This window comes from Hypoxylon fragiforme, assembly GCF_022984875.1.
Source record: "Hypoxylon fragiforme strain CBS 206.31 chromosome Unknown GGS25scaffold_1, whole genome shotgun sequence".
Taxonomy (NCBI): Eukaryota; Fungi; Ascomycota; class Sordariomycetes; order Xylariales; family Hypoxylaceae; genus Hypoxylon; species Hypoxylon fragiforme.
This window is the reverse complement of record NW_026054756.1, coordinates 2,370,228-2,390,432: the sequence shown is the minus strand read 5'-3', so window position 1 is coordinate 2,390,432 and position 20,205 is coordinate 2,370,228. Positions and strand designations below refer to the sequence as shown.

The window sequence follows — 20,205 nt, the reverse complement described above, 5'->3', positions numbered from 1 at the left end:
GTACGGTACCTACTTTACTATTTGACTCATCTTCATCACGACGGACCCCTGGCTTTGCTTTAAAGGAATACCACCTAGATATCCTACATACGAGCTTTAACGCCCTTACAAGAAGGGCAAAAGAGAACCCTGAGACTGCCTGCCATTAGCATTGCGCATAAGTACCTACTCAATTGTTACGGGCTCTTTTGGTACAACCCAAGTACCTCCTTACCATTGCTTCTTTGGGTCTACATACATACCTATACCATTCTATAGGCATTTACATACACACCCCATAGGCTATATTGGCCGATCCCTCGATCAAGGTACAATACACACGCAGTCAAGATCGTGTTTACAACCTCCTTGGCAGAGTTTATCTTGGGTGGTATAGTACTCAGCCAAACTAGATTCGCGAATACCAAGCGACTGGGAGAGAAAAAGAGAAGGGAAAATCGGTCATTCATTTTCGAGGCTGTTCGGAATTTGATCCAAGGTTTTAACGTTTAATAAGGTGACACCTCGAACTGGTTGTTTGGCTCGGGAGAGGTCCTCGGGGCGCATAGTTGGCATTTGATCGTCATACCCCTTACCATTTCGGGACCCGCACCCCACACAAACGCGCGACACACCACATTCGCTTGTGGTGAGCAAATCTGAGCCCCAACGAGTCCCGTCCCAGATCTGCCCTCGCCCACGTCACGCCCACGCCCTCGCCCGCCCAGCCCTGCCAGCTGTGCTAACGCGGTGCCAGCCTATCGTGAGCCATGTACGCAGGCAACTATGGCTTTCCCAATGGTGTTCCCCCCGTTGGATCGCAATACAATGGCGGCGCCCCACACTCAGCTGCTCAGAACCCTCATTTGCAGCCCGGTCAACCGTCTCATAACCAGACATCAATGTACCATCATCAGCAATTCCCCGTCGGCGCGCAACCCGGAGTCGCTTTCCCTGGTGCTCCTAACATGATGCCGGGCCCTGGCCCTGCAGGAATGATGCAGAATACCGGTATGCCGCACATGGCTGCCGCCAATAGTTCGAGTAAGCACCTTTCCTTCCATGCTTTAAAGTTCTTTATCCCTTAGCCGCGGCCTGTGTTGCCCTACTCCTCACATGCAAAGCAACCCTAAGCATATTCACAAGAAACACCAATACTCGCGTGGTCTCCCGCTTTCGCAAGGGTTTCCCGGCTGATAAAGACGTGAACTTAAGCGATGCTACATATTCCTTCCACCAAAGACTATCTTATCTTCCTACTAATTGATTGATGTTCCATTGTAGTGCCCAACTACCCGCCTCCCTATACCAACTCGCCATATGGCGCTGGTATTCCCAGCTCTGTCGCGCCGCAAATGAATATCCCCCAAAACTATGCGATGGGGGGCGGCATGCCTATGTCTAGCTATCCAATGCATGCTGGGATGAATCCGCAACAGCAACAGATGATTCAACGCATGCAACCGCCTCAGCCAAACACACAGGGCATGTCGACTCCTACTCCCCAACGATCCTTTCAAGGTCAACCTCCCCAGAATGGACCGGCTCCGAATAGCACGCCAACACCACAGCCACATCCGTTATCCACGCCGCAAAATACGCATGCTACACCCCGTGGCCAGACACCAAACAGTGCTCAACCTCAGCCGCAACAGCAACAGCCTCAACATCAGCCGCCGACCAATAACATACAGACACCACAAACCCCAACATTTCCAACGTCGGTTCAGAGTAACGGCCCCAACATCTCCTCCAGCTCTACGCCTTTAAGTCCTAGCGTGGACTCAAGAGACAAAGAAAGGGTTGGCGTGATCCTAGAAATAAATAATGAGCTGTTACTAGAAGCCATGCAAATCCAACATACGCAGCAAGTTCTAAAAAAGGAACGCGCGTCTTCCAATGGCACTGAGGGTGCTGCGAACGAACCTGACAAGAAATCTACAGAAGAAGAAGATATATTAGCACAGGACTATTTACAGTGAGTACTATCTTGCAACTGCTTGAAACTGGGCGCTGATTTACTGGTATTAGTTGTATGCGCAGACTCCAAACCAACTTGACATATCTGGCGGCACTAGCCGACAAGAAAGGCAATGTTCCGGTCCCGCCGTCTCCTACTTATATGAAGGCACCGCCATTGAATTATAACATCAAACTTAGGATGGTAGTAAGCCCAGATGGATCAGAAAGCCAGGAGGCCCCAGATCGGGGCGAGACGGTCAAATATATCCTAGATTTATACAAGAAGCTCCATGCTCTTTATCCAGGCATTGATCCGAACAAGGAACCACTGATTCCAGCTACTCATGCGCGACAAGGCGGGCAACCGATGAACGCAGCAAAACCTGGAGCTCAAGCACTTGGTTACCTTAGCCCTGTTCCTGGGAAACAGAAGACACCAAAGATGTTGACTGCAGCGCCACCATCTTCGGCAACGAACATCACGACAGGACCATGAGAGAACATAGCGGTATGAGAAAGAAAGGAACCTGCGGAATTTATGATCAAATGTTGAGTATAGGGTTGGCACCGGTGAGCATTTGATATATACACGTTCAGCATTTTTAGTTTGGGATGGATTGGCTACCTTATGGTTGTTTATGATGTTACCTTGTACTTTGTATAGAGAATACCCCGCTAAGGTTGATCGTGTGTGGTGACAAAATTGTGTAATTTGTATATTATCAATGGCTACGGGTAAGTAAAGTTGAAATCTTTCTCTCTCTCTCTCTCTCTCTATATATATATATACATATACATATAATGAGGTGTGTGTTATGATGTTGTGTTAACTTTTATGTTTATTACATTTAATTGTGTTGTTACATTGCGTTTGGTGGATTTTATTATTGGTATTTACATGTAGGATCGGTCTTCGCCGTTCAATATGGACTAGTGTGTAGTATGCGTGAAGTTTTGGAGACAGCATCAAGTATAGACTAGGGATGATGTTATAGCAACGGGTAGACTACTATTACGAATAGACGGTGAGCGAGAGTCGTCTGATATTCGTTATAATACATCGGGGGAAACGTAACCGGACTCGAAAATCGCTTCGCCAAGGACAACGTCCCATCTTGACCTGGTTAGTTCCGTCGACACGATGCTTGTTATTGCCTTTTAAGAGGTTATATGTTTCTTGATAATTGTTGATTGTTGATAACGAATGGGTTTCTTGGTCCAAGAGCATGGGACTTGGGGAGTTCTTGTCCATGAATGGGCTTGGGGTTATGCGCTAATGTCGCGGGACTTATGCGCCTTCAATGCAAGAAAGCGGCTCTGTCGCAATGAACCAATCATGCGCTGCGGCGAGTCGCTTTGGGTTCTGCACATGGAAAGGGGGGCCACTTTACATGTAGGTACCCAGGTAGTACATACATTACATAAGTACCATGTATTTACCGTATTTACCTATTTACCTCAAGTTCGAAGTTGCAGGTTAGATTAGTGCATAGCCCTGTAGACCTTTAAAATGCCAACTCCGTTTAAATGATAGGAATGAACATTGAATGAACATATGACGGTGATGACGTTGACACGTATAACGTCACAGAGATAATACATCATACATAGCTAATAGTAGATACTGATATCCAGAAATCCATAGTAAGAATATATCGATTTACGTGGTATATTGGAATTATTGACCAGTGCTTAAGCTTGATTCAGGATCAAAAGGGGAATCAACGTCAAATGGCTACTAATGCCCCGCTAATGCAGGGACAGGGTGTTAGTGGCCCTGGATTGTCTCCAATTGGAGAAGTTGCGTTCGATTGTAACATTGTTAGGGTCAGTCGACTTCGATACTAACTAGAAGTGTAGTACATAGTACATACCTAGGTTAGGGTACTAGGCACTACATATCCTAGTTACCTAAACCTAGTACATACCTACTAACCTACACTAGGTACCTACCTTAGCTTCACCTCTCTCTTCATGTTCCTTGTCTTCTGAATGCCCTCCTTGAGTCCTTCTCCTCTCTCAATGCACCGCTCTTTGACTGACTGGTGCGCGTTACCGCACTTGTGTTTCGACTTTGTCTATTTCCTTCGTCCCTCATTCGTCATTCATTCGCTATGTCTAATTTAAACATCTCTTAAACATTAAACAACTAAGCAATCGTTCATAACTCATTCTTTAACGAAACATAGGTTGTCGTTAATAGTATTATACATACATATAAACGTCGTCCATTCCTTTACAGTATACTGTCACACTAGTCGTTTTAGTCGCTTTAGTCGTTTCTTTCATGGACCACCAATCCAATTGTCATTGCATAATCTTGAAATCTCGCCTCTTAGGACTAACCGATTCTCAAGCATCGATCTTAACCCCTCGACGAAACCAAAAAGGAAATACACCAGCAGATTGTCTCCTCAATCCCTGACCCGAGTCCACTCTGCCTAACTCCCCTGTTCTCTTGGCAGGCAGTATCCAAGGCTAAGGGTAGACAGGCTGGGTAGCTGGTTCTTAGAACCAAAGCATCTTGGGTCCTGTGTACACGTTTTTAGTGTATAGTTACTCTCTAACATTACCATAGACACCATAGACACCGTTCACTGCTGCGCGGTAGCACTTGTCTAGTCTAGCATACTTCACCGCTGTTGGTACACTATTATACAAGTCCCGAAACCAATTGAGGCTAAGCAGGCAAGCCTACAAGCCTACAAGGGAGTAATAAGAAAGACATTTGTGGTGGGCTGTAGATCGACCATTCCAGTCTTGGTCTCAACCGACCACCGCCGTTTCAATTTCGAAGGTGTGCGCCGCATGATGGAGCGGGACGCCGAAAACCAGCAGAAAAATGAACCTTCTCCGGCCAACACGGTGCCCTCTTGCGCCGAACCAAGCCCAAACATAGAAAAATCACCACCAGTTGAAAACGCCGAACGCAGAATGCCAGAACACGATTCCATGGTAACAGTTCGACTGTCCGAACCGCCTTCCCTGTCGGTGAATACGGACCTTCCGCCGAACACTCTGCCTTTTCGAAGGAGCATTTGGGGACACGAATGTACACCTACCAGCGCAACGGCCCCAGTCGCGGAAACTATAATGGAAGAGGAAACTATGAGTGAGGTGGAAATTGAAATCAAGACGCCGGCCGACCCTCCTAAGAATATGTTGCAAGAGAGCAATGGTATAACCACCGTTGACGAAGAGGAAAAGGAAAAGGAAAAAGAGCAAACAGATGACGACGATCCAATGGACGAATCCGACACGGAAGAGGTCAATTGGGACCAATTACAGAAGACAGAAGACGAGCAAGTCAAAGATCAAGACGATAACGTATGCACACTGCCCGTTCCATCTATTTTTATCGTCTAATTATATTATTTTTTTTTGAGACTGGCTCAAGTGAGATCAGATCCACATTGGAAATAGTAACAATGCTGACACGATTTTTTTTTCTGTTACTTTTAGACCACAGCTATGCTACTAGCAAGACTCGAACAAGAGAACAACAAACTTGCCACGAATCCGAAGACTATCAAAGTCAAGGTTGTAGAACAACCTCCCATCCGCCGACCCAGACCACCCTCGATGGCTCAGATGCGGCACATGGTGAATGGCCCAACGCCAATGGCCCTACGATACTCTGCCCTCCCTCCTCCGCCGATGACCGACCTCGAATTTTACATGGCGCTCGCTAAAGACTATCAGCAGACGGCTGCCCGTCTTCCGACCCTGCTATCGAAAAAGATTCGAAAGGGAGTGCCACCACCATTGCGAGGCGTTGTTTGGCAAAGTATGGCCAGTGCCCGAGACAGTACACTGTTGGAACAATTTGATAAACTTTGCAACGAGTCGAGTCCTTATGAAGGGCTCATCGGCAAGGACCTTGGCAGAAGCTTTCCTGGCGTGGATATGTTCCGAGACCCAGATGGCGACGGGCAGCGAATGCTCGGGAGAGTATTGAAATGCTTCAGTCTATACGATCAAAAGATTGGATATTGCCAGGGACTCGCATTTCTGGTTGGGCCTCTATTGATGCATATGCCAGACAGCCAAGCTTTCTGCGTTTTAGTCCGGTAAGTGATACTCTTTTTTCTCTTCTTCTCACTTCTCCCTTCTTCTTTTTTTTTAAAAAAAAAGAAACAAAGAAACAAAAATGGCGGCCAAGCTGACTAGAATAACTGTTACAATAGGTTAATGGAATACTACGATTTGCGATCATGCTTTTTGCCGGACCTATCAGGGTTGCATGTTCGTATCTACCAATTTCGTGAACTACTTCGACAGAACCTACCCACCCTGTCGGCTCATTTGGAAGATCTTCAGGTCGATCCAGCTTATGTTTCGCAATGGTTCCTCTCATTTTTCGCCGTAACGTGTCCCTTGCCCATGCTGTTTCGGATCTACGATGTCATATTTGCCGAAGGTGCTTCGGAGACAATTATGCGGGTAGCCCTGTCATTGATGCGCAAGAATGAGAGCCGGATCTTGGCTTGCACTGAACTTGAAGATGTCATGCAACTCCTTTTATCCCGTGGTTTGTGGGATTGTTATCATTACAACGCTGATGAATTTGTCGATGATTTCGTTAGTTTATCTTACGTCGTATCGAGAGAGAAATTAGCCCAACTTGAACAGGGGTATCGCGAGGAAAAGATCGCCAGTGCCAATGCCGCCCGAACGGCCGATGTTACCACAGCAGCCTCCCGTTTTTTGGGCCGCCTATGGACTACGAGCACCTCCTCCCCGAGATCTGGAACTCTTTCCCCTGGTCTTACCGCACCGTTGAGACCATTAAGCATGTTGCGCCGAAGTGCATCAAAGCAAAGCATTGCGTCGACATTAAATTCTATGGAAGCCAGTTCCGCTAGCGTTCTCAGCTCTGCATCTACCGACGCGACCACGGTTTCACGCGATTCCTCATCTAATGCCGACGACTCGTCCGTTCGCGAATCGACGCCAATTGTCTCCTCCCGACAACATTCTGGTCACAATGCAGCCGACAAGGGCCTTCATACACAAATTGAGGATCTACTCACCGCCTTGAGCGAATTGCAACGAAATCACTCGTTACTCGCTACGCAGCTTCAACAAGAAAGAGAAGAACGCGACGAGGATAGGAAGGCCGTCAAAGATTTGTTAGATGGGCTGAAGAAGCAGAAGAAGCAAGGCGAAACTGCGCCCGCAGAGTCGACAGCAGAGACGACAGAGACCACAGAGACAACAGAGACAACAGAAGATGATGGCAAGAGTTCCGATAATAAAACGCCAGATGAACAAGACGATGGAGAGAAGTGCACTGATGAAGACCGATTCTCTCAATTGCTACAAGTGGTCGAATGCCGTTTCTGGCCTGCCGCAGAGCACAAACGGAGATCATCATCACTGCTAACCAAGGCTCAACTTCGTGATGAATTGGCCAGGACGAAGGATAATCTTCGAATTGAGGCGTCCAAGTCTCTTGGCTATGATCGTCGTATCGAGGAACTCGGACAAGAAGCTAGCACGCTACGGGAACAACTCCGAGAGAGTCACGTTCACGTCCGAAACCTTCATCAAGACAAGCAACGTCTCGAAAGGCAGGTCCACACTATGCGCGTGCGAGCTTCCGCTGAGACCCCCGGGTTGTCGCCGGAGTCTGGTGGTTGGTTCTCGTCCGGAGGCAATCTGAGTGCCGGAGGCGGTGGCGCTGGCGGTAGTGGCCTTCGAGAATTGAAGCTTGGACGTAGCAAGTCGACGCCCAACACACAATCGCCCTTCGCTCATCGGGCCACGCCATTGGCACGGACGGCGACAGACCCAGTCACGACAAGTGAACACGACGCGCTCGTCCTTGATTTGGTGCAAGCTAAAACTGCCGAAGCTATTGCTCGTCAAGAAGCAGACGAATACAAGCAGAAGCTCGAGAACCTCCGTAAAACTTACGGAATCGCCTCAACGGATAACTCTTCTGGCGTGACGTCAACTGCTATGGGCATGATTGGAAGATTGACGTCAACCGTGACGGAAACAGGAAGTGGTGCTAAGATCGCGGCTCCCCTCCCGTCCCCTTCTCCTTCCACTACAACTAATGGCGGTGGTGGCTTCTGGGGATGGCGAAGATAGGTACTCATGTGTGGATGTTTACTGAGGGCGACATACAAGCGGAGCGACGCTCATGTATGTGCTGGGGGAGGCTATTCATTGTGGGAGCAAACACTCCTGCCTTGGAATGTGGTTGTGGTGTTGTTGTGGTAGCGGAGAAGATAGAAGAAGGCGCATATCTTACGACGGGCGGCCTGGTCACAGCAGTATATCTCTATTTCGGCGACGCATAAGCTTCACTTCACTTTTCACTTACCATAGGTACATAATCGCTTATCATGTCCCTGCATGTGTTTAGACTTGGGGGGTTATGGACGGAGGTTATATCATTTACTTCGCATTCGATATTCATATTTGCCATGAGAGGCATAAGATGACCGTCGCATAGTTAGGTGCCTAGGTACCTACCTAGCTGTCTGCCTACTGCTATGTAGGTAGGTATCTAAGTGGGTATATCTGACTGATGCTCGGGATGGGGGAACTTGCAGATAAATAAGCAACATCAACAGCTTTGGAAAGGGGTGGGCGGATTACTTTTGCTTTGAGCTCGTAGCAAGAATTAGGCTTATGATATCCCAATACAATACAGCTTTGCTTAAACTAGAGCTACGATGGATGCATTCAAATGTGTGCATTTACTGCATTTACCGCTTTGAATAAGTTTGGTGTGTTATTGCTATCTACTAGGTACCGAGGTAACCTGAATACTTAGTCAGACTCTTGCTAGACAAGCTGCCTACCTCTAGTAGTACCTAACTTGAGTGATGACGAAGTCAAGGGGTGAAGATGATCATGATGAGCAACAAGGGATGATGACAGAAGAGGATGGCGGTATGCGTCATTTGGACCCTTAGAATGCCCGAAGCAGATTTGTCTCCGATGAACTGGATCGTACTGGATCGTAAGGGTCATGTACATGATTTAGAGCCAACTTTCTTTCTTTTTTTTTTTTCTTTCTTTTTTTGCTCTTCTCTCTCTCTCTCTCTCTCGCTACTATACGTTTTTGGGGCAAAATTGGAATAATAGAATCAAAAATAAAAATCCATCTACTGTTCATTTCTCGTGGAATTCCTTAGGGCAGCACCTAAGCTTGAAGCATGCAAGTGTCGTGTGCCTCAGTGGGTTAATCACATGCAATCTGTCCCCAAGTGACGACATGGGGTAAATTAGATAGATAGTAGATATTAAGATAGATAGTACTACTAGATAGTATGTACAACTTACCACTAATAGTAATACCTATTACCTACAACTAAAAGGTTAGGGCAGTTGGAACACATTGTGCATATGATTATTAGTGGACAGGAGGTATGCATGTGTGATAGTACGCATATGACGATTTTAGTTGCTCTATCTCCTAAATTACATATATAGTATGTACGTAGTGCCACTGTTCTGTTACTACTTGACTTACTTGGAGAGAGTCGTGACTACAATGCTGGTGTTGATGACTACATGTGACGTTTGCTATGTACAGGTACCTGCCTAATGTTAGGTTCTTAGAACTTCAATGTTCTTACATACGAAGTACTAGTTACAGGTACATAATGTATTAATAGTACACACATTATTTGAAACTACATGTAGGCTAACCTACATCTGGTAGGTTAGGGGGCATAAGGGCTCGCTTTGGAAACGTTTCGAAGCACCTGTCAATATATTACATATGTACCTACAATATGTATGGTACCTAGTGGTATCCACATAACTAGAGTTGCCCTAGCACATATAGTGGATGCCTTCTGCTTCAGAGTTGTGATAGGGGAATTGCACACTGAAAGATGCTGTTGTCACTGGTCGTTACTGCAGTCCCTGGCAGATTCCCACCTGTTACTGTAGCAGCAGATGAGAAGGCAGGTATGGGAATAATGGGACAAGTCTGGAACTGCCAGTCAGGCAGATGCATCATGTTGGCCCTGGCGTGGCGTCATAACACCAAAAAAAGGCCACTAGCCACAATTGACCAGTAAGAATAGGTACAATACATAACTATGTATGCATACATACTACATAGTAGTTAGTAGTACTATTATCGTATGCATATGTATGTAGGTATGTACGAAGTATGGATGTAAGTACATACATACCCACACAGCTTTGCCCTCCAGGGTTACCTGCTAACTTAGTATTTACCTACCTGCCTACGGCCCTACACCTACCTACACCTACCCATATGTATCTCCCTGGGACCTAATCTTTTGATGAAATCACTCCTTTTTTATTTTTTTTTAATTGCCAGGCTTTTCTTGCTTCAATCCAGATCGATCCATCCCACTACCCAATAAACCTGAAATTCTTGCCGCACCCGCACGGACAAGCAAGCAGAAAACTTCCCGTTGCTTTGACTTGACTTGGACCTTTTTGACCTCCACTTCATTCCTCATTTTCCTCACTTGCTCACTTATTGTTCCTTTAAAGAAGAAATCCCCAAAGAACCAGTTGACCTTAGAAACATATTTTATCTATCGACCGAGTAAGTTCAAGTCATGATTTGTTTATAACTGACTCTATTGCAAATCTGTATCTGTCACCGCGAGAAATCGGTAGAGAGAAAAAACAAGAAGATAGGCTCACCCACAATTCTTGTAGAAAGGCTAAGCACCCGACACTCCGAATAGAATATCACTTTCTTTCCTTCTTCTCTATCTATCTCTCTATCTGCATACACCATTCGTAACACTTGCAACAACAACCACAACAACCAAACCAACCAACCATTCGCCATGGCCGATTCAGCAACTGATCATCCTGTCAATGGACACTCCGTTGACACTCTCAAAGGCAGTACGGTAAGTTCCCAATCTATCCGACCTTATCTGATCCCGCCCCGCGCTATCTCTAGTAACAAACGTCAAGCTAACACACCGTTGAATAGTTTGTCTCATAGTTTGCTATTAAAGCTATACTCTCCCGTTAACCTGTCAACAAACACTATGATAAACATAATATCTGACAAGCTTCATCACAGATGCCAAGGCGGCTTACAACCAGATCGCATCAGGTATATAATTTGTAACTTTTTAATACTAAAATGACACCATCGTTGCTAATCTCGGTGCTATCGCAGGCCCCGTTGCTCAGAACGTGAAGGATCAGAGTGCGAAGACAACTGCCGAATTCTCCAACCTGGCCAACGCCCGCCAGACACCCTCAAACCCTGCTGCTACTGGTCAGGACTTAACCACTTATCATTCGTTCTTCTCTGAGCTGTTGTCATGGAACAACCCCCGTAAGTCTAGGCGGAGCTCTTCAAATATGCCTATGTATATATGCATATTCACATGCTAGCAAATACTAATACGCTTTTACAGGAGCTTCCGCCATCGCCTATGCTTCCGTTGTCTCGTTGATCTTCGTGGCTAGATACCTCGATGTCGTTCGATATACCTTTAAGCTCACGTGGATGGCCCTGGGCGTTACCGTCCTTGCCGAAGCCGTTGGCAAGGCCCTCATTGGTAATGGTCTAGCCACCCAGCTCCGACCGCGCAAATACTACACGGTCCCTCGCGAGACACTCGAGGCTCTGATTGGTGATGTCCACGCCCTCATCAACTTCTTCGTAATTGAATCCCAGCGAATCTTTTTTGCCGAGAACGTCGCCACATCAGCTGTCGTAAGTATCCCTGTCAACATGGCATACACCGCACCCGTGGCAAGTTTTGGCTAATCTTACCTTGTGTTAGGTTGCCTTCGGAGCATTCCTGTCGTATTACCTCGTCAAGATCGTTCCCTACTGGGGCCTTGCGTTGGTAGCCACCACCTTGACGTTCTTCGTACCCTTGATCTACAGCACCAACCAGGAACTTATCGACCACTACCTTAAGCAAGTCTCGGATGTGATCAACAGCCAGACTGAGCAGTTGCGCCAAGTCGCTACCAAGCACACTTCGCAAGCAACGGAAATTACGAAGCAGTACATGGGTGACTACACCGCTAAGGCTCAGCAAATGCTTCGCGGCCGTTCAACTTCCCCCGCGACAGCACCGAAGACGGCTCAGTCTAATCTTAGGGAGTCTGACTTCCCCAAAGCTCCCAAGGAAGACATCAAACACGAGGAGGAGTCTTCCGAGTCCGAGAGTGAGGACGAGCCCTTGGTCCATGCTTAAATCAATATCACGGAACGCAGCGGACAAGAATCTCGTCCCCGAGACACAGGACGGTATATCTAGATCCCTTCTCTGGGGATCCAACGGTACGACCTGACATTCTGATACGACTCATGGCATAGAAGGATACGAGAGATTTGCGAGATTCAATGCTCCCTTAGCGGGGATCACATGGTTTTTCGTGTATGACTTTCATTAATACTGGTAATGGGCCGTCAGGCGGATTGGCTCAGGCATGATACTCGACACTTCACTTCCTAAAGGAAACATTTTCCCGACTTTTGGCAGCCTACTTGATGGACGATAGTGGACTTGTTATGCACCTTATAAACTGTCTACGTGGCATTTCCACATTATTCAAAAGGAAGAGGATTGTTCTTGATGGTTTGGTAATGAAGAATGATGGTTTAAGAACGTACGATGGCCATTTGAGGCCCAGAATCATGAAATGAGGAGAGGGTGTTTATTAGCTAAATGAGAATGGGCCTTGGCAATAGTTGTAGTAACGAACTTGATAAAGTTGACGGTGTTGATAGGAGAAAGGAAGGAAGAGAACGTAAAGGGGTGGCTGGGGGTTTGCTTTTAGTACGATAGTAATTTCGACTGGTTTCTTCTCTTCTTTTGGTTTTACTTATGCGTATTCACAGTTATTGTTAGCCTTTGATTTACATATACTTTGTTTCATCACGAAATAACTGATACTGATACTCTTTGGTATAAGATACCATGATGGAATGACATTCATGTATTGGATAAGTATTAGATGTGACACAGCATCAGCGTGTATATTGATCACTATCTCTCATCGGTCTGTCTAGGAAGTAGCTCCATTTCGTACGAGCACGATATTTACAGAGTTCCATGATCTACAATGATGGGATATATATATACGCGCGTGCTGTCTGTCGTCGTTTGGCATACGAGATACGATGGTATATATGCATGTATAAATATGTGTGTACGTGTTCTCCCATCTATCCTTAGGACGGACGGTGTTGATTTGAAGTCGGGGATACACTGGATTTATTTTGGGAGGGGCATCAAGTTCCAAGGTTGGGATATTAGGTGTTTTCCCAGGTAGGTAGATACCTATCTATGTATCTACATTCGTAGGTTCAGTTTGCCTTGGGTGTTGTAAGCTGGGGACTATTTGGATTTCAATGTTCGAAAGGGGGCAGGACAGAGGAGAACGGGGTACGATGATATATATAGTTGATGGAGGAGGATGCGGACACATAGGTATCTACCTACCTACCTACCTCCGAGGCAGATAGATGCATACTGGGTTTTCGACGAACGGATGGATATATACCTAGCTTCATTTTTTGAGGTGAATCCATGGTAGGAGTTTAGGTGCCTGCCTACCTGGTACCTACCTACCTACCTACCTACCTACCCAGTTATCGCGGACACTCTGTCCGTGAGAGGTCATTTCTACCTACTCACGCGTCTACCTCCTATTAACCGGTAAGTACCTGGGCTAGATAGGTACCTAGGTATTTTCATATTATCCTTTGTTGAAAAGGGGGGGGGGGTCCATAGGTACCTAGGTAGGGAGGTGAGTGGTGATGCTTTGGGTGGGTAATGTGACATGTCGTCTTGATAATGATTTGTAGTACCTAACAATCTAGCGATGAGGACCCTCGCTCCCTATAGTTATGCAGATGGCTCTGGCATATTGTTCACTTGAGAGTTCATAATCTATTATTTATTACATTGTCAAGCCTCTTTCCATCCCTCTTGGGCCGTGAAAGCTAATGTATACCCAGATGTTGATATACACCTACCTAGGTTAGGTAGGTAGTTGCTTTGGGATACTATCCACATGTTACTTCAACTTTATAAACGCCGTCTCCTGCTTCATTACATATCAATAGAGCTAGGTCGGGGTTTGCGGGAAACAAAGACTACTCATTCCCAGGCCACACAAACATTTCACTCTGCGAACTTGATAGACTCAACTTGCTTGGTATATATCCTAGGCACACATGAACAATACTAGGAGAGGCGAAGCCTAAAAGTACAAAATCACCACCATCACCACCATCAACGCCCCGTGGTTACTCATGAGCTCCCACCACCTCACAGCCTCACCCCATTGACAACCCCTTTTCGTCTGATTGCACTCATCAAGATATCTAGGCATAGAATACCATCAGCTGCCCTGATTCCGAATTGGGAATGAGGCCCAAATAACCATTTCGTTACTCGTTAAAAGAAGACGTAAGCACCCAGCATCATGTTTCCTGATGCAAGTAGCAGTTGCGTAGTAATTTTCTCGACATTGATCGAGGTCCATGACTATGGCTACTCGCTATCATCCATAGCAAAGTCATCGCTCTCATCATCATCATCATTGGGCAATTGCACACTGTCTTCTTCCTCCTCCTCATCGTCATCATCCTCAATGGTGTAGACTGGCTTCGACTTCATGGCAGCGGCACGACCTGGTCTGCCGCGAGCAGCAGGTCGCGGGGGAGGAGAATCAGGCTCGGCTAACTCGAGGTCGTCATCTTCATCATCATCCATGTCAAAGACGTCCTTCTTGGACTTCGCCTTCTCCTTCTTTGCAGCGTAGGCTTTGGCTGCTGGCGACAGATGCACGGCCTTGGATGCCCCCGCCTTCTTTGCAGGTGCACTACTCTTGGTTGCAGCTGCAGCAGGCCGGCCGCGAGCTTTCTTGACTGCTGCCCCACCAGAAGCAGCAGACTTCGATTTGGATTCTTCAGTTGAAGCGGAAGGCTTCGCCCTGCTCGTCATTTTTGTGACTGGAGGTAGATCATCGTCTGATAGGAAACTATCCAGTTCATCTCTACGAGCGGTCTTGTGGGGCGAAGGCTTAGCCAACATCTCGTAATTGGTATCATCATGATCGTCCGAGTCCAATATTCTTGAAGCCTTGCTCTTGACCTTTAGACTGGTGCTATTGCCGCTGCTGCTCTCTGGTCGTGACATGGAAAACAAACTAAGCCGACCAGTCTTATTCTCCGAGGTACTGCTGTTACTGTTTTTCGCAATACCCTTGACTAAGTCGCCAACATCACCAAGCATTTTGTCGTCATCACTTTCTGATTCGTCGTCGTCGATCACCAGCCTCTTGGCCTTAGTAGCCGCGGCGCGTTTAGCGCGAGGGTTTGGTAGAATTTCTACATCCGAATCGTCGTCAACGGGCTTCTCTACTGCCTCCTTCTTAACGGGATTCTTCAACTTAGCGAAGTCGCCGTCAGAGAATGGATCCGAGTCTGAGTCTGCTGCTCCATCCGCACTCGTAGTTTCCTTCTTAGTTCCTGCGTTGAACATGGCAGCAAAACGTTGGACAGACTTTTCCTTGGGCGGCTCCTTAGGTTTAGCCGCTGCTTTGGGGGCCGCTCTTGACTTGGGGGGTGGAGCCCAGTCATCGTCACCCTTCGCTTTGCGGCCACGCCCAGCACCGATCTTCTTTGACGTACGGCGACCCATCCGACGGATGCCTGTTGTGATCTCGGCATCAAGGCGTAGCTGGTTCTCCCACTCAGCTTCGAAGTCGTCAAGGTCCTTGCACCAAAGATCCTTCTCGCTGAGTATATCGAGGGCATCCCGTTCGGCCTTCTTCTTGAGAATCTGATCCTTCAGACGGTCTAGGCGCTCTTGAGTAAGCGACCAGATGGGCATCTATTGATAATTAGCGACTTTGATTCTTGGCCAATATTGCAGCAGAAACTTACAGAAAGGAGATAGTCGTAGTCATTTGCGGCGGTATCTGTCTCTAAATCTTCGTTACCTTCCTCCGCATTGCCCTCTTCGTCGTCCTCTGACTTAGTTTTCTTGGCATCTTGGCCCTTCGGGAAAGCCTCATACTTTTTGTCGCGAAGTTCCGCAACGATGATTTGCTTCTTCTTGCGAGATACCACGAGCTTGCCATCCATGATCTCCCGTATGAATCGAGCTTGGTTCTGCAGCTTCCTGTAGTCTGCATCATACACTCCAAGCCAGTGGCTCTGTAAGGAAGAGAAAGAAACGTTAGTATAGTTCACATACACTTGGAGCAGAGCTAACATACCTTGCGTTCGGCGTACATATGCAATCGGTAGTTGTAGAATTCCTCTAGAATATCTTCAACCTTTTCATACTTGCGGATCATTCCTCGCGTGTCAAATGCAACTAGATTAGAAGTAGCGACTTGCTTGACCAACTTGAATTTCTCAAGGAGACCTTCTCGTAAAGCTTGATCCATGTGTTTTTCATCCATCTGAATCTCGAAGTGGACATTCTTGTGGTCGTTGAATTCCTTGTAGTCCTTGATGAAGGATGGTGTTTTCTCGCCCTTGATAATTTCTTCGAGTTTCGCTTTGAAGTCATCGGTCCACATACGGATAGGCAACTCCGTGATAACCACTTCATTCGGCCTCTTCTCGTCCTGGTGAACAATACCATTAAATTGGTAACGGTTGTTATCGGCAACTTCAGCAGTACCCTTCCAGCCTCTGAACCAAGGGGTCATCGTTTCAAAAGGTTTCTCGTCATCGCCATCTATACGTCCCATGCGCCGCCTCAAGTTTCTGATAATGTCCATTGGATGGTAATTCGGAATCGATGTGCTCCAGCCTGTGCCGATACCATCCGCACCATTCACAAGAATCATGGGGATGACAGGAGCATAAACTTTTGGCTCAATCCTTTTCCCATCGTCCATCTGGTATTCTAGGTTGGGCTCGTCTAGAGGGGAGAAGACACGTCGAGCAAATGGAGACAGGCGCGTATGAATATAACGAGCACTGGCAGAATCTGAACCTCCTGCAAGTCGAGAACCGAAATTTCCGCTAGGCTCGAGACAGTTGACATTGTTGGAACCGACAAAGTTCTGTGCCAAGCCGATGATAGTCTGTTGCAGAGATACTTCGCCGTGATGGTAGGCTGTTTGTTCAGACACATAACCAGCCAATTCAATGACCTTTTTATCCTTGGTCAAGTTTCGCTTGAGACAAGCATAAATGACTTTCCGTTGACCAGGTTTCAGGCCATCAACAACAGAGGGAATGGATCGCATGTTGTCGGCCATACTGAATAGAATCAACTCCTTGTTGACGAAATCGTCGTACGTGACCAGTTTCGTGGAATGGTCAAGATAAGTTCCCGGAACGAAACTACCGAGCCATTCTTTACGGGCATCTGCCTTTTTCTTGGAGAAAGCGAGCTCAAACAGATCAGCTTCCTCAGGCCGCATGGTACTGAACTGTTTCAAGTGGTTGTCAAGATCATTGAAGTATACTTGGGCGTCCTCATTGGAGCTGGTACCCAGACCCTTGTAGTACTTTGACTCCCACCGTCTCAATTCAGCCTTATGCGATTCTTTCCATTCCTCATACTGGGGCTGGGTGAAGAATGACTTCAGCTTCAAAGGCTTTTTAGGATTTGGTCCTTGCCAAACCTTGACAATAGGCGTGATAAATTCTTGAAAGAAGTCTGGAATCTTCAAGAGTGAAGGGTACTGGACTTGAAGGAAGTTGATTAGAAGACCCTTGATATGACTACCATCGTGATCTTGATCGGCCATGATCATTAAATGCCCGTAACGAAGAGCTTTCGCATCGGTATAGACTTGCTTGTGCTTTAAGCCGAGGAATTGCTTGATATTCTGGATTTCTGAATTCTTCGTGATTTGATCAATTGAAGCGTCACGGACGTTAAGCATCTTTCCTCGAAGAGGGAAGACACCAATACGATCAGGATCTAGGATAGCACGACCAGCAACAGCCAAACTCTTGGCAGAATCACCTTCGGTCAAGATGAGAGTACATTCATGGCCATGCTTGGTACCTGCCAAATTGGCATCGACGAGTTTGGCGTTGCTGATTCGCGATCGCTTATTACCATCACTCTTTGCAAGCATCTTGTCCGCCTTCGCCTCCGCAAATTGGATGATGTTATTGATCGCATCCGTTTGGCCAATCTTTTTGAGGAAGAGCTCACTCAGCGCACATTTGCTCCCAAACTGGCTAACTTTGGTCGTCATCTGCTCCTTGGTTTGGGAAGTGAATGCTGGGTTGGTGATCAAGCAATTGATGAAGATGAAGATGTGGTTACGGATGTGGTTGGCCTTGAGCGAATGCCCCTTCTTCTTTTTATTCAATGTCTTCAAAAGAGAGTCGCAGATTTGGTCGGAAATGTAGTTGACGTGAGTGCCGCCTGTCGTAGTAGCAATAGAATTCACGAATGAAACTTGCTGAAAGGAGCCATCCGAGACAGCGAATGCAACCTCCCACATAGGATGACCTTTACTGTCCTCAAGAATAACAGTAGCTGAAGGTTCAGAGCCCTCCTCGGCCCCTCGTTCACTAGCGATGGCTTTGGCATACATCTCGCAATACTTCTTGAAGTCTAGCTTGATGAGGTTGTCGTTGAGATAGACCTTGACGCCACGAACCGTACCGGCCATATCGTAAACTCGGCGGTAGAGCAATGACTCGAGGTCATCATCAATGCCGTCCGGCATACCGAACCTATCCCAGTCTGGTTTGAAGCTGACACGAACAAAATCACTGGTTTTGCTGCTGGTGATCTTGGCCTTTTCCATCTTTCCCATGTTGTCTCTCCACGTCTGCTTGTATCTCTTCCCGTTCTTCGAGTCCTGACACTCTAGGGTGAACTCAGTACTGAAAACGTTGCAAAGCTTAGCACCATAACCGTTACGACCACCGACAGTTTTCTTCTCCTCATCGTCGAAGTTGGAACCAGCAAGGAGATGACCGAAAACCATTTCCGGAATGTATACCTTCTCCTTATCGTGCATCTCCACTGGAATACCTTTGCCGTTGTTCTCGACTGTGATGCGGCCTTCTGCACGGTCTATGTTCACCTTCATGGTCGTCATCGTCTTGTCTCGCTGTTTGTTGTCTGCAGCGTTGACAAGAATTTCATCGAAGATTTTGTAGAGACCAGGCACAAACCCGACCTTTGGTCGAAGTTCCATTTGAGTAGTTTCCTTGTTGAAGACCCACATCTGCTGCTCAGTGCGCTCGACGGAACCAATGTATGTATCAGGTCGCTTGATGATATGTTCCAGCTGTGTCAACTTCTGGTACATCTCCGTGGCCGTCTTCTTCTTGGTGGGCTTCACGTCTTCTTCTTCATCATCGATCATCATACTATCATTCTCGATCTCGCCCAAAGGTGGGCCACTGGACTTTTTAGCCGCGGGGGCCTTCTTCTGTTTCTTAGCATTGGGAGGCGTGTTGGAAAAGCCCGAAACATCGTCATCATCATTGTCGCTATCAGGCTTAGAGCGCTTCTTAGGGGCAGCCTTGCTACCCTTAAGTGTTGTCTGAACCGTCTTCTTGGATGCAGCTTTAGGCTTCGCAGCTGGTTTCGCGGCGGCAGCCTTCTTGGTGGGAGCTTTAGCCTTAGACTTCTGTGGGATGGCGATATTAGCACTGTAGATCCGTGGAGGACATACGTGAGTAAGTGTGACTTGAGTAAAGAATAGTAAAAAACAAAAACTGCATGTCTTACCACCTCGGGGACGAAGCCATCATCTGACTCGTTTTCGAAGTCATCAAAGACCGACTCTGCCATATCGGAATCCATGATGGATGTTTAGTGGCACACGGCGCGTTCACACGCGGCGCGGCAGTATATAAGTTGATTGCTAGACGCGAATGACACTTGGTGAGTGTTTTGGAGGAGGGAAAGGAGCGCCGTAATTGACAAGAATTGCGAAAAGGGTTCATGAAAAGGAGAGATGTCAAGTGGGTTATGGTTGTGAATGCAAGGGTAGGAAGTAGAATTTAGAATGTTGGGGGTGTGTATGTGAGTATAAGGCGATCGCGCTGATATGCACTGTTTCTCTTTCCGTATCGAGTGAGGACACTGGGGGCACTGGGGACACTGGGGGGGGCGTTGAGGAAATTGCGGTGCTATTGGATGCACTGTAGTGTGTCACAGAAGGTAGCAAGGTTTGGTAAGGGTAGGCTTGTTGTTATTGTTTTATTGTTATATTATCAAGTGGATGTAAACAATTTCCATGTAAACTAGATTTTTCTGCTTCTCTTAACAGTAATCGCGTTCTGCAGCTACTTCTACGGAGAAGAGTGGGGCCAATCAA

General features: G+C 46.9%; 5 protein-coding genes across 5 annotated transcripts; 4 read left to right on the top strand and 1 right to left on the bottom strand.

Annotated features, from left to right (window-relative positions):
* The first annotated feature begins 599 nt into the window (after positions 1-599).
* GGS25DRAFT_36104 (uncharacterized protein) lies at positions 600-1,201 on the top strand. Its single transcript, XM_049258132.1, has one exon. The coding sequence runs from the start codon at positions 750-752 to the stop codon at positions 1,065-1,067; it is 318 nt and encodes a 105-aa protein (XP_049121482.1). The 5' UTR covers positions 600-749; the 3' UTR covers positions 1,068-1,201.
* Positions 1,001-2,771, top strand: GGS25DRAFT_470498 (uncharacterized protein). The gene is made up of 2 exons (XM_049259249.1): positions 1,001-1,957; positions 2,011-2,771. The coding sequence occupies exons 1-2, from the start codon at positions 1,335-1,337 to the stop codon at positions 2,435-2,437; spliced, it is 1,050 nt and encodes a 349-aa protein (XP_049121481.1). The 5' UTR covers positions 1,001-1,334; the 3' UTR covers positions 2,438-2,771.
* A 1,981-nt stretch (positions 2,772-4,752) lies between these two features.
* GGS25DRAFT_516997 (rab-GTPase-TBC domain-containing protein) lies at positions 4,753-8,040 on the top strand (the record flags this gene model as incomplete). The annotated part of the gene is made up of 3 exons (XM_049263309.1): positions 4,753-5,268; positions 5,404-6,011; positions 6,129-8,040. The coding sequence occupies 3 exons, from the start codon at positions 4,753-4,755 to the stop codon at positions 8,038-8,040; spliced, it is 3,036 nt and encodes a 1,011-aa protein (XP_049121480.1).
* Positions 8,041-10,742: 2,702 nt separating this feature from the next.
* On the top strand, positions 10,743-12,125 carry GGS25DRAFT_516996 (Reticulon-domain-containing protein; the record flags this gene model as incomplete). Its single annotated transcript, XM_049263308.1, has 6 exons — positions 10,743-10,808; positions 10,907-10,931; positions 10,988-11,020; positions 11,087-11,248; positions 11,331-11,632; positions 11,703-12,125. The coding sequence occupies 6 exons, from the start codon at positions 10,743-10,745 to the stop codon at positions 12,123-12,125; spliced, it is 1,011 nt and encodes a 336-aa protein (XP_049121479.1).
* Positions 12,126-13,951: 1,826 nt separating this feature from the next.
* GGS25DRAFT_470493 (type II DNA topoisomerase) lies at positions 13,952-20,145 on the bottom strand. Its single transcript, XM_049259248.1, has 4 exons — positions 19,614-20,145; positions 16,165-19,512; positions 15,830-16,102; positions 13,952-15,776 (listed from the first exon to the last, which is right to left on the bottom strand). The coding sequence occupies exons 1-4, from the start codon at positions 19,686-19,688 to the stop codon at positions 14,433-14,435; spliced, it is 5,040 nt and encodes a 1,679-aa protein (XP_049121478.1). The 5' UTR covers positions 19,689-20,145; the 3' UTR covers positions 13,952-14,432.
* Positions 20,146-20,205: the final 60 nt, after the last annotated feature.